We start from the raw sequence: 15,632 nt of genomic DNA on the forward strand, positions 1-15,632 counted from the left end.
TTTGCTCATCACAGTAACATCTTTGTATATTTGAAAACCAGTGAACATGTGACATGTTAATATTTAGTCTAAAATGTTTTGTATCCTGTGGGTCTTTTGAGTTCTTCTTTGCTAATTTAGCTGTTCATTAGAAGTTTAGTTGTTCACGACTTGGGGCTACTGAGCAAGACTCAAAAAAACAGGGTTTCCACTGGTAAAGGAGACAAGGAGTCCACCCGTAGGAGAGAAACCATAAGGAAAAGCATAGTTGGTTCAGAATGGGTGAGGGCATTGCAGACAGGGTAGCAATTGTATGCTAGTTTTAGAATAATCTTACTAATTAAATTTGATTGACATTTTAAAGATTGAAAATAACATGAGACTAGGTGATTTTTTTAATTATAGGGATTCCAATCAGCTAATATAAAACTTTTCAGAGGACGTATGCAGTTAGAATTTAAGGAAAGCTACCTGAATATTGAGGAATAGCTTCACCAGTGGGATAAAGTGCTTGGGCTTGTGGCAGCTACTTTGATGTCCTTTTACATTAACTCTTGGCTGTTTTCTGTATTTGTGGCTTTCAGACAATTTGTTTGTTTGTTTGTTTACCATAACTCATAATCAGAAATAATTTACATCATGATCCAGTGTATACTTAGGTGTATACATCTTAGTGAATAGAAACATGTATGTAGATTGTATAACTGAGACAAATTACTTGTGATGAGCACCTTTGTTTTCTGTTTTATTTGTTTAAGAAGAAAACTGGGAAGGTGAGGGTTGGGTCGTGTGGGTGCTGAGCGTTCCCTGCCTGGATGGCAGCAGTAGTTCCAGAAGGAGACACCATGGGCCCTGGATGTATCTTCCCCATTTAGACTGGGAACTGGGACTGTACCAGGTCCCTACAGAAGGCCCTGGGGATTGAAGCAGTGAGGAGCCCGAGGAAGAAGAGCAGGAGGAAACTGGGGCAGGTCCTACCAGCCCCTGAACCAAGATCCTGAACCAGAGGAGTTGGAGCTGGCACCAGTGTGATATGGAGAAGATGTAATTGCCAATATCCAGGATTGGATCCAGGCTCTTGGGCTTCATTTGCCAGACCCACCATTAGAGAGCCAGGAAGAAGATGAGGCGGAAGCTCACATCATTGAGCAAGCACAGTTCTATTCCTATGGAACCCAGAACATGTAGAACTGGTGAGAAGGATGGTGGCTGGAATAAGCCTTCCTGCACCAGGGGTTCCTGCCTGGGGTTGGGAGATACCAGATGCACAGTGGGAAGATGTGGTACAGAAGGAAGGCTCTCCAAGCCTGTCAGGCATCCCCTGCCTGGAAGTAACCACCTTGAGAGCTGCCTTACTTCCCTGCATTCCAGACTGGAACTAGCACAGGACTGAACACAACCCTGGTTGTAATGCCCATCTTTGTCCTCCCCGTCTCCCTTTCCTTATCAAGGTGAATCAGACTTCTTCTCAGAGACCCACTTTATTCAGTTCTGTACATACAGGGACATTGGCCTGAGCCCAATCACCATAGCATGAATCACTGGAGAAGAAAGCACCCTGTGTACACCCCTCCACCGCCCCCCCCCAAAAAAGAAAAAAAAACCCTGGCTAGTGACTCACTGTATTTTTCAGACTATAAGACGCACCTTTTCCCCAAATTTGGGAGGAAAGTGGGGGTGCGTCTTAGAGTCCGAATGTAGCTTACCTGGCTTGCGGGGGGAGGGAATATTATGTTATTTATGTTATTAAATATTTTACCACATTTTTTGCTTCAAAATTGTTTTTCCTATTTTCCTCCTCTAAAACATAGGTGCATCTTATGGTCCGAAAAATACGGTGATTGGTTTTATAGCCTCAGTTTGAAAAACTAGTCCATATAATAAATATGTCCTAAGACCAATTTTGGCACTCGCTTACAAGTTGGGGTAACGTAGGCTGAGAAAATGGACTTACCTCTTTATCAGTGTAATGCACTGTTCACAACAGCTATCACCACCTCCATTTTCTTCATCTTCAGGTTTTATTCCCCTTCAATAGATAATCTTACAAATTATGAAATTTAAGGCCAATAAGGCAGGCATAAAATTTGTCATTTTTCTTCCTTTCTGCTCCTGGGTATCTGTACTACATTCAGTCTGGTTTTCTTCCTGTGCAGAGGGAAAAGATGTTTGTTTTCTTAGATAGGCCCTTTACTACCCTTATTTTCTTTCTTGTTCTAATTTCTGAGGTTTTTTTTCAGTCTCTCTAGTCTTTCTGCCAGCACCTTCCCATTTACTTACAAACTAGTTTTTTCCCTATTTTTTAAAAGATTTTATTTATTTACTTTTAGAGAGGGAGAAGGGAGGAAGAGAGGAGAAGGGAGAGATAAGTCAATGGGTTGCCTCTCACATGCCCTCAGCTGGTGACCTGGCACCCAACCCAAGCATGCGCCCTGACTGGGAATCAGATCAAACTGGCAACCTTTCGGCCAGCACTCAATCCACTGAGCCACACCAGCTAAAGTGTTGCCTCCCTCTTTTAAAGTCTTTCATTTGTACTCTTTTCTCATCTTCTTTAACTGTTAACCCCAAATTGCCCTGTTTGTTATGCTTGTACTTCACCACCTCATTCCTTCTTTAGTCCTTTGCAGTTTTTTTCCTATTCCTTTCCTTTTACCAAACTTGTATTATCAAGGTTACTTATTTTTTGATGTATTGACTTTAGAGGGAGAGGACGGGGGTAGGGGGGAGAGAGAAATATCAATTTGTTGTTCCACTTACTTATGCATATTCATTGGTTGATTCTTCTGTATGCCCCCACTGGGGATCGACTCCGTAACCATGGCACATTGGAATGAAGGTCTGACCAACTGAGCTACCCAGCCAAGGTTTCAAGGTTACTTTTTAGTTTCCACCCCCCCCCCCCCCAAGATTACTTATTTATTTATTTTTAGAGAGAGGGGAAGGTAAGGAGAGAGGGAAACATCAATGTGTAAGAGGAACATTGATCAGTTGCCTCTCACATGTCCTGAGCTGGGGATCCAGCCCACACCCAGGGCCTGTGCCCTGACCAGGAATTGCACAGGCGACCTTGGTTTGCAAGATGATGCTCAACCCACTGATTCACACCAGTCAGGACATTCAAGGTTACTTTTTATACTTGAGTCCAGTGGCATTTTCTGTGTTCAAGACTATTTGGTACTAATGATCTACCTCTCTTTTATTAACCCTTCCCTCAATTTTGCTTTTATGATCAGAAAAAGGTGATAGAAATTAATACTTGCTGTGGTTAAAAAGTGAGGTTATACTGAAATGTACAAAGCAGAAAATAAAAGATCCCATAATCCTGTGCTCCAGAATTATGTATTGGTGTTATGTTTCCAGATATATTTCTATTTGCATATAAGCATATCCCCACTTTTTCTTCTTTTAAAGACAAATGGGTTTATCCCATAGGCTTTTTAAAAATTTAACAATAGGTTGCTCATATCATTCCATGCTTATTACTGATATTTTTCTTGATGTTGTCCTCTGCCACTAGAATGGTAAGTGCCATGAAACCAGTGCTCTTTAATTTCTTGATCTGTTATATTCATTTACCTAGAACAGTGTCTCACACAAGTAGATTATCAGTGTATATTTGTTCAATGAATGAAAACCATTCACTGAGCTTAGAATTCTGTTTCTCACTGGTCTGAGACAAACAATCAGAGTGCCGTGCTCTGATGGTATGTGCACTGAACAGTAAGAGAATCTGATACGTGAATTGCTGCTGCAGTAAATTTGTCAGTGCGATAGCGAGCCACAGTGGCTTGTTAAAACTGAGTAATGGGGTAAAAATCTTTCTCAAGAGGTAACATTTGAGTTCTGAATGACAAGGGGAGAAGGGTATTTCAAACAGAAGATATAACTAGTACCAAGGACACAAAGCAGGAACTTAGTCATTTTTTACTTCATAAGGTTGACTTCATCTCATTGGTTTTCATGGTGAACCTATACAACTCATCGTATTATTTTGATAATTCTTCAAGCACGCTTCCTAAGTAAGTTGCAGTGCTTGGAACTGTACTAAGAAGCAGCAATCACTGCCTGCATATGGTTATTAAAATTGAATGGAACTTAAAATTCAGTTCTTCAGTTTCACTAGCCACAAATTGAGTGGCTCATGGCTGCCATATCGTACCACACAAACATAAAACATCTCCAATGTGTAGAAAGTTCTATTGTACAGTAGTGGTTTGGAAAGTCACTAGAATATAAACTCCTTGAGGGACTTTATACTTTGTTCATTGCTATATCCTTAGTGTCTGACAAGTAAAAAAGCTGAATAAATATTTGTAAACGATAAGTAAATGGATGGATGGCTGGAAGGTCAGCACATCTGTTTCCAGATGAAATGTGCCTAAACTCTTGAGATGAGAAAGAGCTTATTGTGGGTTGGTGTTTTTTGTTTATTTTTTGGTCTAATGTCTAATTTTTTTGTGGAATAGAAAGCTCTTTTTAATTAACGTATAGTTGACATACAATATTATATTAGTTTCAGGTCTATAACATAGTGAGATTTTGCATTTATACACCTTAGAGAGTGATCAGAAAAAGTCTACTATCCACCTGTCACCATACGAAGTTACTGTGATATTATTGACCGTATTCCCTATGCTGTACTTACATCCCCATGACTTACTTATGTTATAGTTGTAAGTTTGTATCTCTTAATCCCCTTCACCTTTTTGCCCACACTCCCAGGGTCAACCAACCCTCTAGTAACTATCAGTTTTTCTGTATCTATGATTCTGTTTGTTTTGTTCATTCATTTGTTTAGTTATTTAGGTTCCACGCATAAGTGGACTGGAACAGTATTTGTCTTCCTCTGATTGATTTCACTTAGCATAATACTGTCTAGGTCTCTCCATGTTGTCACAAATGGCAAGGTTTCAGCCTTTTTTATGGCTGTGTAATATTCCTGTGTGTGTGTGTGTGTGTGTGTGTGTGTGTGTGTGTGTGTGTAGCAATGTTTATATATGTACTTCCACTCCTTTATCCACTCATCTGTTGATGGACACTTGGGTTGCTGCCATATCTTGGCTATTGTAAAGAACACTGCAGTGAACATAGGGGTGCTTGTATCTTTTTGAATTAGTGTTTTGGTTTCTTCAGATAAGGGCCAGAAGTGGAACCGCTGGGTCCTTTTAGCCTTTTGTTATAGCCTTTATTTTAAAGGGCATTTTGTTTCATATAAGGATTGCTATCCCAGCTTTTTGTTTGTTTCTATTTCCATGAATTAACTTTTTTATCCCTTTACTTTCAGTCTGTGTGTCTTTCAATCTGAAGTCTCATGTAGGCAGCAAATGTAAGGGTCTTGTTTTTTTTTTTTTAATCCATTAAGTCATTTTTTTCAATGGAGCACATAGTCAATTTACATTTTAAGTAATTTTTGATAAATATGTAGTTATGGCCATTTTAATTATTTTCATACTAGATTTATAAGTGACTGGTGTACTGTCTTTATTATGTTTGCCTTTACTAGTGAGATTTCTTTTTCTTTCATATATATTCTTATTTCTAGTTGTGTCCTTTTCTTTTTGATTTAAAGAACCTTTAACATGTCTTGTAATGCTGGTTTAGTGGTGACGAACTCCTTTAGCTTTTGCTTCTTTGTGGGCTCACTGGTGCACAGGTCAAGCCCTCCGTGTGGTTGCCTGCTATTGCAGACGCAGTGCTGTGTGCTGGTGCCTACTGAGGCTGCCCACTGGGTGTGGCAGGGCAGGAGCCAATTTAGAGGGGTGCTAGCCTGGGTGGGTCCTCAGGAAAATGCCAGGATGGGGTGGACAGTGTTAGCAAGGTCAATGGAGAGGGTTAGAAATGGCACCTGCCACTGTCAAACCAGCTGGGTTAAAGAAAGGGGGAAAGTGGCCCCTGCCAGCACCTATGATTCAAGAGAAAGTTCAATACCTCCCTGTTCCTCCAGCACACACCCTAAAATTAGTCAGTGTATCTAGGTTATTTTCAAACTGCTACCTCTGTGCTGGGACTCAAAAATAGTGCAGCCTGGGTTTCTACAGCTCTTTGGCTCTCTCAGACCTAAGCCCCACTGGTGTTCAAAGCCAGATGTTATGGGAGTTCCTCTTCCTGGTACAGATCCCCCAGGCTAGGGCTTCGACCCCACGCTCTTTGGGGACAGCCTCCGTGGTTTTGTGATATCCCTCCCACTTTGTGAGTTACCACATGGGGATTGGGGGGACGGGGTAGGTCCCGACTGGACTTAGTCTCTACACCTCCTGCCCTGAAAGTTTCAGTGTGGCTTTTTCTTTATGTCCCTGCTAGTAGCAAATCTGTTCTGCTAGTCTTCAGGTGGTTCTCAGAGATAGCTGTTCTGTATGTAGTTGTAGCTTTGCTGTTAATGAGAGGCTGTGAGCTCAGGATATTCATATTCCACCATTTTGAACTTGAATCAGGAGCCTTGCTCTTGGATGCCAATTTGGCTTGTCCATGAAATGTCATTTCTTGTGGTTGGGTGCACTGCCCCCCACGAAATATATGAGCTCGTTGTGTTTGGAGAACAGAAGGGAGACTAGCTAGAACAGAAAGAAGAGTGATGATTTGAGATTAACATAGAGATCTGGCAACTTGAACACTACAGGCAATGTTAAAACTTGTAAGTTTTATTTTAAGTGCAGTGGAAAGTGATAGAAAGGTTTGTAGCACAGCAATAATATGATCTGATTTGGATGTCTTTTTTGAGCTATTTCATTTTACTAGCTTTTTGAGGGTTTTATTAATAAGGTAGTAGGTATGACAGTTTCTAAAATTGGGTATTTGAGTAAGTAGACTGTCTGCTTCAAATCCATATTATTTACTTAATTTATACTGTTAACACTAGCATCCTTGTTTTTCTATTTGTTTTAATAATTGTCTACTTAAAAGCAGGAACTTATAGGCAAGAACTTGTTTTTGTTTTTGTTTTTTTCCAGTGAAGGTGGTGTTTTTAAGGCTCATCTCACTTTCCCAAAAGATTATCCCCTCCGGCCTCCCAAAATGAAATTCATTACAGAAATCTGGCACCCAAACGGTAAGTTATCTAGTTTTCCTTTTACATTTACAAGTGTGATGGCCTATCACTGAAATTTTCAAGGTTGTTAAGAAAGATGTAGTTCTCAGTGAAATTGCTTCGGAATTTTTACACTAAGTTCATTGTTTTTCTTATGTGCATGGCTGTGCATTAGGTTCTTTAGTTGGGAAGGAATAACAGAGATCATGTGAAAAAATAGCTTTGTATTTATTTAGTTTTCCGTTCTTTGAACCTCATGATATGGCTTATGATGTTCCAAACTAGAGGCAAGTTTGGTGGGTGATAAGAGATTCGGCATTGGTAGAGCTCTTATCATTGAAAATATAATTTCTTCTTTTTTTTAATTAATTAATTTATTTTTAGAGAAAGGGTAAAGGAGGGATAAAGCAAGGGAGAGGAACATTGACTTGCAGGAGAAACATTAATCAGCTGCCTCTTGCAGGCCCCCAACTGGGCACCTGACTGGCAACCCAGACTTGTGCCCTGACCAGGAATTGAACTGGCAACCTTTCAGTTTGCAGGCTGGTACTCAATCCACAGAGCCACACCAGCGAAGGTGAGGACATAATTTTGAAGGCACTAGGGGACACTCTGGCTATTACAAAGAGCACAGAAGTAATTAAACCTGGATTGTTTCGTTATATTTTTTCTTCCTAGCTCTTGGACTTTTTAATCTATATTCTTAGCTATAAAAAAGGGAATATCCTACCTTCCTCCTAAGGTGACAGAGTGTCAAATGAAGTAAAATACTGTATGTTTTAACCTGTGGAAAGCATCCAGTACTGCTGTTCATGAAATAGAGACATTGGTGGTTTTACCTAAGGATGTGCTACCACTTAAAGTCTACTCTGTGAGCCAGAGGTTAGGCTGGATAAGCCACATTTAGTATACACAGTCTCTCTGAACTTTTGGCCTTGTTTTGTATGAGCTTACAAGGATTTCTTTTCTAAGTATTTTGACTATCAGTATTTTGTAATCAGCTGTCTTTCTATTTTTTTTAAAGATTTTATTTATTTATTTTAGAGATGGGGAGAGAAACATTGATCAGTTGCCTGTCATATGTCCCTCCTTCTGAGGACCAAAGCCACAACCCAGGCATGTGCCCTGACTGGGAATCAAACCTGTAACCTTTTGCTTTGCAGGACAGTGCCTAACCAGCTGAGCCGCACCAGTCAGGGCTCTGCTGTCTTTTTATACTACTACATAATCTGCATTTTGTTTCTTAAAGTTAGGTTCTTTTGGTTGCAAGGAAGAAAACCTTTATTAGTTTAAACATTAATCAGTAAGAGAGTAATGGATTATTGAATAAATTAAGGCATTATTGCATGGATAGGGAATATGTATTACAACCCAAAGGCTTGAAAAACAGATGGGTCTTGTGAAAGACTAGAACTGGCAAATGCAAAACTACTGGGAACCGAGGGAACCCACCATATTTCATTGCATTTAAGAAAGCAGTGATTCCAAAAGCACAGTTCTTTTTGTTAGGAAGGAATAAAAAACCTCTCTCTAACAATTTAAATAAGAAGGGAGAAAAATATCCGTTAACAACTTATTTGTGGGAGAATCCGTTAACAATAGTCCTACATGAAGTATGGATGCACAAATTAAAGACATTTCACCTCTTGTTTCTTTGAAATTTCTTTTATTTATTCCTAGCCTTTTGGCAGTTTCTCCTGCTTCGTTTGAATTACTTAATGTGTAACGGGCAATCTCTTTATACCTATTTTAAAAGAAGACGTGATCCCTGGCTGGTGGGGCTCAGTGGTTTAAGCACCAGCCTGCAAACCGAAAGGTTTCCAGTTCCGTTCCCAGTCAGGGCACATGCCTGGGTTTCGGGCCAGGTCCCCAGTTGGGGGTGTGTGGGAGGCAGCCGATTGATGTGTCTCTCGAACATGGATGTTTCTCTCCCTCTCTTTCCCCCTTCCTTCCCCTGTCTAAAAGTAAATAAATAAAAAGCTGCTGACGGTCGCTGCACCAGACTAGCTGTATAATTCGGGACAAAGCCTCTTCGAGCCTTAGTTTCTCTGTCCTTGAGAAATAACTGACAGCACATATGTATGCAGTACCTGGCACTTCTTTTCTTTCAAGAGGATAGAGTGGCCTAAGTAGTTTAAGAGGGTAACTGATGAAAAGAGGTGTGTGGTTTGTTTTTTTTTAGGTTGAAGAGACCTTTTTGTTTTGTAGGCCATAAAGGAGAAGCTGTGAGAGAGTGAAATAATAAGACTTGATTTGAGAGAGGGGATCCTTTGTGAAGAAAAGATAACTGAGGAGAAGATGGGGCAATGACAGCGAGTAGAAGAAGAGTTAGGCTAGGATAAGAGTGAAAAGTCATTTTGAAATAAGAATGAGAGGGAAAATGGGCATGTGACTATTTGCTAGGGACTGGAGATATAAAGATGATTAATGAGTTATGGTCTCTTTCTGTAAGAATATTATGGTCTATAAAGCAAAGGTGGACATGTGAACTTAATGGTGAAACTGAGAGATTACAGTGATAGTAGTTATAAGGTATTGGTAGCATAGAAGAGAAAGTTAGAGAGTACGATTCTTGAACAGAAATTTGAATATGTAAATGCCTGCCTTGAACTTTGTTCTTTAGGCTGTGGGAACTCATTAAAGTTTTATAGATTTATCGTGACTATATTTTCTTCTAGAAAGATTATACTCATTGAGGAAAGATTGTAAGGGGAAGGCTGACTGATAGCCAGGAGGCTGATGAGGATTTTTTCAGTGGTTCCAGTAAGAGATAAGTTTGAACTTAGAGCAGTGGCAGGGAGGAAAATTTAGTTATTCTTACTTGTTGACTACCAGATATGGCTAGTAATGGAGAGGCAAGAATTTAGAATAGATGGACCATTCACAAAATAATTGTAGAATCAAAATCATAGTGAAGTAACACATTATCCCACTGCAATGGCTATGATGAAAAAGACAGGTAATAAACAAGTGTTGGGCCCTGGCTGGTGTGGCTCAGAGGATTGAGTGCTGGCCTATGAACCAAAGGGTTGCCAGGTCAATTCCCAGTCAGGGCACATGCCTAGGTTGCGGGCCAGATCCACAGCAGGGGGTGCACATAGTTACCTTATAATCTAGCAATTCCATTCCTAGGTAACCAAGAAACTTGAATATGCCCACAAAATACTTGTATGTGAATGTTCATAGCAGCGTTAGACATAGCCAGAGAAGTAGAAACAACTCAAATGATTATCAATTTTATGAGTAGAAAAACAAAATGTAATATCCATATAATGGTATGAGATATTGACACATGCTACAATGTGGACAATGTCGTTAAACTTGTGTTAAGTGAACAAAGCCAGTTACAAAAGATCACATAGTATGTAATTCTATTTATGCGAAATGTTTAGTATAGGCAAGTCCATAGAGATAGAAAGTATATTAGTGGTTGCCTGGGGCCTGAGGGGGGAAGGTTGGGGAAACATGGGGAGTGATTGCTAATGTGTATAGAGTTTCTTTCTGGGGTGATGAATATGTTCTAAAATTGATTATGGTGATGGTTGTACAATTTTGTAAACATACTATGAACTATTCTGCACTTAAAATATGTGGATTATATCTCAATAGACTGATAAAAATTACTCTAGGGTAAAGATTAGCTTTGTGTAGTTTAAATGCAGTCAGTTTTTGATTTGTCTTGAGAAACACTCACCATATATCCAATTAGATAATTAGGTACTAATCCAAGGCTCAGCAGTGAGCTCAGGGCCTTGGAAGTTATTGGCATCAAGATAACAGGTAATGTGTATAGCACAGTGTTATGTGTTAATTACATTTCAGTAAAGCCATGGGAGGGTGGGGAAGATGGGTAATGTTGTGATAGAACAAATGAGTTAATTTACCCAGGGAAGAGATGATTATTATGGGAGATAAGGACAGCATCAAAAGTCAGACCAAGGAAAAGGAAAACTGGAAAGTAAGTGAGAGAATAGCTCAAGAACTGAGGAAAAGAAGTGTATCACAGAAACTCAGGGAGGAAAATGTGTTCAGGAAGGTGTCCTCAACAGTATCAGTTATTTTGTCCCAGAAGGGTTGACTTTAGAAGTACTCAGGAGAATATGTTCTCAGACATCCTGATAGGGAGGGGGCACAAGCCAGTTTCCGATAAGGAAAAGAGAGTACCCAAGTAGATGAGAGTAAATAGATAGAGAAGATAGGAGTAAATTGGACTTTCATTGATTTTAGATGCACAACTTTAAGAAATGGATTGTTTGAAGGGTTTGCATGGTTCAGGTAGTTTAGTTTTAAGATGGAAAAAGAAATACGTTTTCTGTTCAGTAATTGATGCCCAGATTATTAGCTAGCTATTTATGGGGGAATTGATTTAGAAATTTTCTTCACACCAAACAGCAAAGTGATCTAAAACTCTAAGTGGAATAAAAAGTTTCAGGTGATTAAAAAAATAGTAGTGAATTATCAGTTGTTTGCTGGGTGTTGGAGGTAAGAATTTTCTAGTTTCCAAAGCAATAAATATTGAAAGGTTGAAAAGAGGAGTGTGGCTCAGTGGGTTGAATGCTGGCCTGTGAACCAAAGGGTCATAAGTTCGATTCCCAGTGAGGGTGCATGGCTGGGTTGCGGGCCAAGTCCCCAGTAGGGGGCATGTGAGAGGCAACCACACATTAATGTTTCTCTCCCTCTCTTTCTCCCTCCCTTTTCCTCTCTCTAAAAATACATTAAAAATCTTAAAAAATAAAATAAGAGGAATGTAAAGAGAAATGTCAACTAAATGCAGTATAGGATTCTTAAATGGATCTTGTGTAAGGTAATAAAGCAGGCTATACAGAACATTATTGAGGCATTGAAATGAAAGGAAAAAGTAATAGGCAAAAATTAAATGAGGAAAATTAAGAAGCAGTTTGGCAAGTAAAAACTAAACACTGAGTACATAAATGGGTAAAGGGTAAGAACAGACATTTCACAAAAGAGGAAATATGTAGTTATTTTTTCACTTTCAACAGTTTTTTTATTCTTTCCTTTTGATGACTTTTCCTACTTTTCTTGCCTTTCAGTAAATTTTTTAAATTTTATTTTTCAATTATAGTTTACATACAATATTATTTTGTATTAGCTTCAGGTGTACAGCACGTATAGTTTCTATACACGGAAACTTTTCACGCCCAAAAGCATGTAGAAAAGCTAATTAAACTGGATTTTACCTATGGAATTTAAAAGTTATCAATAAAGAAAAATTTTAATTTTGAGTGAAGAGGCAATGGAAACTGTTAACCTCATGTATTACTGATGGCAATATATATTTTTTAAATGTAATTTGTCAACAGATATTAGGCCTAAAAACCTTTCATTCTAAAAATTTTAACTATGTTTAAAATGAAATGTCACAAGGTAAAAATTTGAAGACACTAGATAGATTATGATGATAATTTCTAAAAAAGGAAAATGATTTTAAATTGATTCTGATGGAATTCTGTACAAACATTCAATATCATGTTTTCAAATAAAATGAGTTGGACAAAATCCTTATGTAATGAGTAAAGAAAGCGTCTTAATACTGTATAAGCATTTTCTGTTGAACTTTATAATGCTGTTAGAAGTTTTTTTGTTGTTCTTGCCTCTTGATCTACTTATTCCATTTCAGTTACTAGATTTTACTAGGAGGTAGGGATGGGTAGAGAAGAGGACCCTTAATTATAGAAAAGCTGATTTACAAGACAGTGAAGGCCCAGACTTTGTCCATCACATGCACTGCCGTACCCTCTTATGTTCGGTGGGTACCTTGCACATGGTATGCATTCAAGGACTACTTGTCATAGAGCAAGGACTACACATAAACTTCGATTCTGGTTACCCAGAATTTGTAACATCAGGGAAGTGTTTAAGTTATGGGATGAAAAATTAGCTTTAAAATTATACCTATCAAAATTTGTGCCCTGACTGGTGCGGCTCAGTGGATTGAGTGCCGGCCTGCTGAAAGGTCACCGGTTTGATTCCCAGTCAGGGCACATGCCTGGGTTTGCTGGCCAGGTCCCTGGTTTGGGGCAAGCAGGAGGCAACCAGTCCATGTATCTCTCACACATTGGTGTTTCTCCTTCTCTCCCCCTTCCTTCCCTTCTCTCTAAAAATAAATAAATAATCTAAAAACAAACTCTTAGACTTGAGGTAGGAAGTTAGGATTGAAATATACATAAACATCACCATTGGTTATTTATGGGATTTTGAAATTTTGTTGAAAAAAATTTTACACACATTTAAAAAATTTTTTTCTGTCTTTTCTGATATTTCCACAGTTTCAATATTTCCACAGTTGGTATGCTTTCTTTTGCTGTGGAGAAAATTATAACAGATTAGTGAGCCCTGACTAGTGTGGCTTATTTGGTTGGGCGTCGTCCCTCAAAGTGAAGTGTCACTGGTTCAATTTCCAGTCAGGGCACATGCCTGAGTTGTGGGTTTGGTCCTCGATTGGGGGTGCGTACAGGAGGCAAGATCAATGTTTCTCATTGATGTTTCTCCCTTTCTCCCTCCCTTTCCCTCTCTCTGAAACTAAATAAATAAAATCCTTTTTAAAAAAAGGTCAGTGGTCCTGGCTGGTATGGCTCAGTGGATTGAGCGCTGGCCTGTGAACCAAAGAGTCATCGGTTCAATTCCTGGTCAGGGCACATGCCTGGGTTGTGAGCCAGGTCCCCAGCAGGGGGGCGAACAAGAGGCAACCACACATTGTTTCTCTCCCTCTCTTTCTCCCTCCCTTCCCCTCTGTCTAAAAAATAAAATAAATAAAATCTTAAAAGATGCGAAGACCAATTCCTGTTCAGGGCTCATGCCTGGAGGAGGAAATACTGGGAATCAAACTGGTGACCCTTTGGTTCGCAGGCTGGCACTCAATCCACTGAGCCACACCAGACAGGGCAGATTAGTGAATTTTTGATCGGTTCACCAATTTAAATGAGTTAATAGAGTAAAGCTTCACCTTTTCTTTTTTCTTTTTACACCAATAATCAACTTGTGACTTGGATTTTAAAATAGTTTTATAGAAAACTGTTTTTATGTTGATGAATTTTCACTGGCAATATGGCATGTTTCTTTTGTGAATCTGAGTATGCTCCTTTCCCCGAAAATATAATTTTGCTGTTATATGATTTAAAAAATACGTTACGATGGTACTTTTCTTTTTTTTTTTTTTTTCCTTAGGTAAGTCTTTGGACCTTTAACTGTCACCCATTTAAATTAGTAAGTTAGTGGAGAAACTAGGAAATCATTACATGGGAACTCATTGCTGGTGTCTGGACCATATACTTTCTACAAATAAGGAATAGTTTCAGTAATTGCCATTTATTAATTTCATTGTACAGTAAGCCCTCACTTAACGTCATCAGTAGGTTCTGCAACTTTAAGCTAAATGACAGATAATGAATCCAGTTTTCCCATGGGCTGATTGATTAAAACAAAACTTAAGTTCTATGGAATTTCATCTCGGTTATAAAGAAATGACATTGAACAAAATCTTATTGCTGTATTTACTACATGCAAATGCTAGGCAACATCTACTGCTACCTATCTCGAAGTTTTGCCCAAATGAAAAAGATAGCTTACATTCCTATTGGATTAGTCAGATGGATTGTATTTGGTAAAATCTGTGGTCTTCCTAGAAGGTTAACAGGTTCCATTTGGGAAATTAACTTCTGTTTATATTCATTGTTTTATACAGGTACTGTGGGAATCAGGACCACATTGATAATAGATGTCTTATGTATAACCAAATTATTTCAAATATTTTGGTGAATGGGATGATGCTCCAACCAACTGAGCTACCTGGCTGGGGCTATTTCAAATATTTTAAACAGAACTGTTTTTTTTTCTAATTTTGCAGTTGATAAAAATGGTGATGTATGCATTTCTATTCTTCACGAGCCTGGTGAAGATAAATATGGCTATGAAAAACCAGAGGAGCGCTGGCTCCCCATTCACACTGTGGAAACCATCATGATTAGTGTTATTTCTATGCTGGCAGACCCCAATGGAGACTCACCTGCGAATGTTGATGCTGCGGTAAGGGTTACACGCATGTCTTTCCTCCCCTTTAAACTCAGTGAGAACTGTAGTATCTTTCTGTGTCTGTCTGTGTGGGTCTGTCTACATATCTATTTACATCCATTTACTTTTCTTCTAAATCTATACAAAAATAGTTACAGACACAGCTAAGCATCACCCTAAATACTTGAACATGCATCTTTTAAGAATAAGGACACCATCTTACATGTCACAACTAAGAAAATTTGATATCAAGTCCATATTATTATTCCCAAGTTTTTATTTTTAAAACTTGCAGATCTATAAAAAAGTTTCATTAAATAAAAATTCCTATGTCCTTCACCTAAATTCATTAATTGCAAAGATTTTACTTTCGTGTTCTTTCTGCCAAACTGTTTGAGAATGCTTTGCAGATATCCTAACTCTTCATACTTGAATACTTCAGCATGTATCTCCTAAGAACATATAAGCATAATACAAGTCTATCGCTGATACAGTGCTATTATTGTTGAATATACATACATAGCCCATAGTCAAATTTCTCCAATATTGTCCTTTATTGCTGCCTTTTTTGGTTAGTATTGAAAATCTAGACTCTCAG

General features: G+C 38.7%; 1 protein-coding gene and 1 pseudogene across 3 annotated transcripts in view; both read left to right on the forward strand.

Moving 5' to 3' along the window:
- Positions 1–15,632, forward strand: part of UBE2G1 (ubiquitin conjugating enzyme E2 G1) — a 104,780-nt gene that overhangs the window by 75,717 nt on the left and 13,431 nt on the right. For 2 of the 3 annotated variants that reach the window (XM_071219310.1, XM_071219311.1), the window contains 2 exons: positions 6,935–7,027; positions 14,871–15,049. In XM_071219310.1, the coding sequence (XP_071075411.1) occupies positions 6,935–7,027; positions 14,871–15,049 (272 nt within the window). Of the gene's footprint in view, positions 1–6,929; positions 7,028–14,870; positions 15,050–15,632 lie in introns of all 3 variants that reach the window. The other variant, XM_024564898.3, reaches the window with a different exon arrangement.
- Positions 539–3,117, forward strand: LOC112308598 (male-enhanced antigen 1 pseudogene; annotated as a pseudogene).

The sequence above is a fragment of the Desmodus rotundus genome, chromosome 9 (assembly GCF_022682495.2).
Source record: "Desmodus rotundus isolate HL8 chromosome 9, HLdesRot8A.1, whole genome shotgun sequence".
Classification (NCBI taxonomy): Eukaryota; Metazoa; Chordata; class Mammalia; order Chiroptera; family Phyllostomidae; genus Desmodus; species Desmodus rotundus.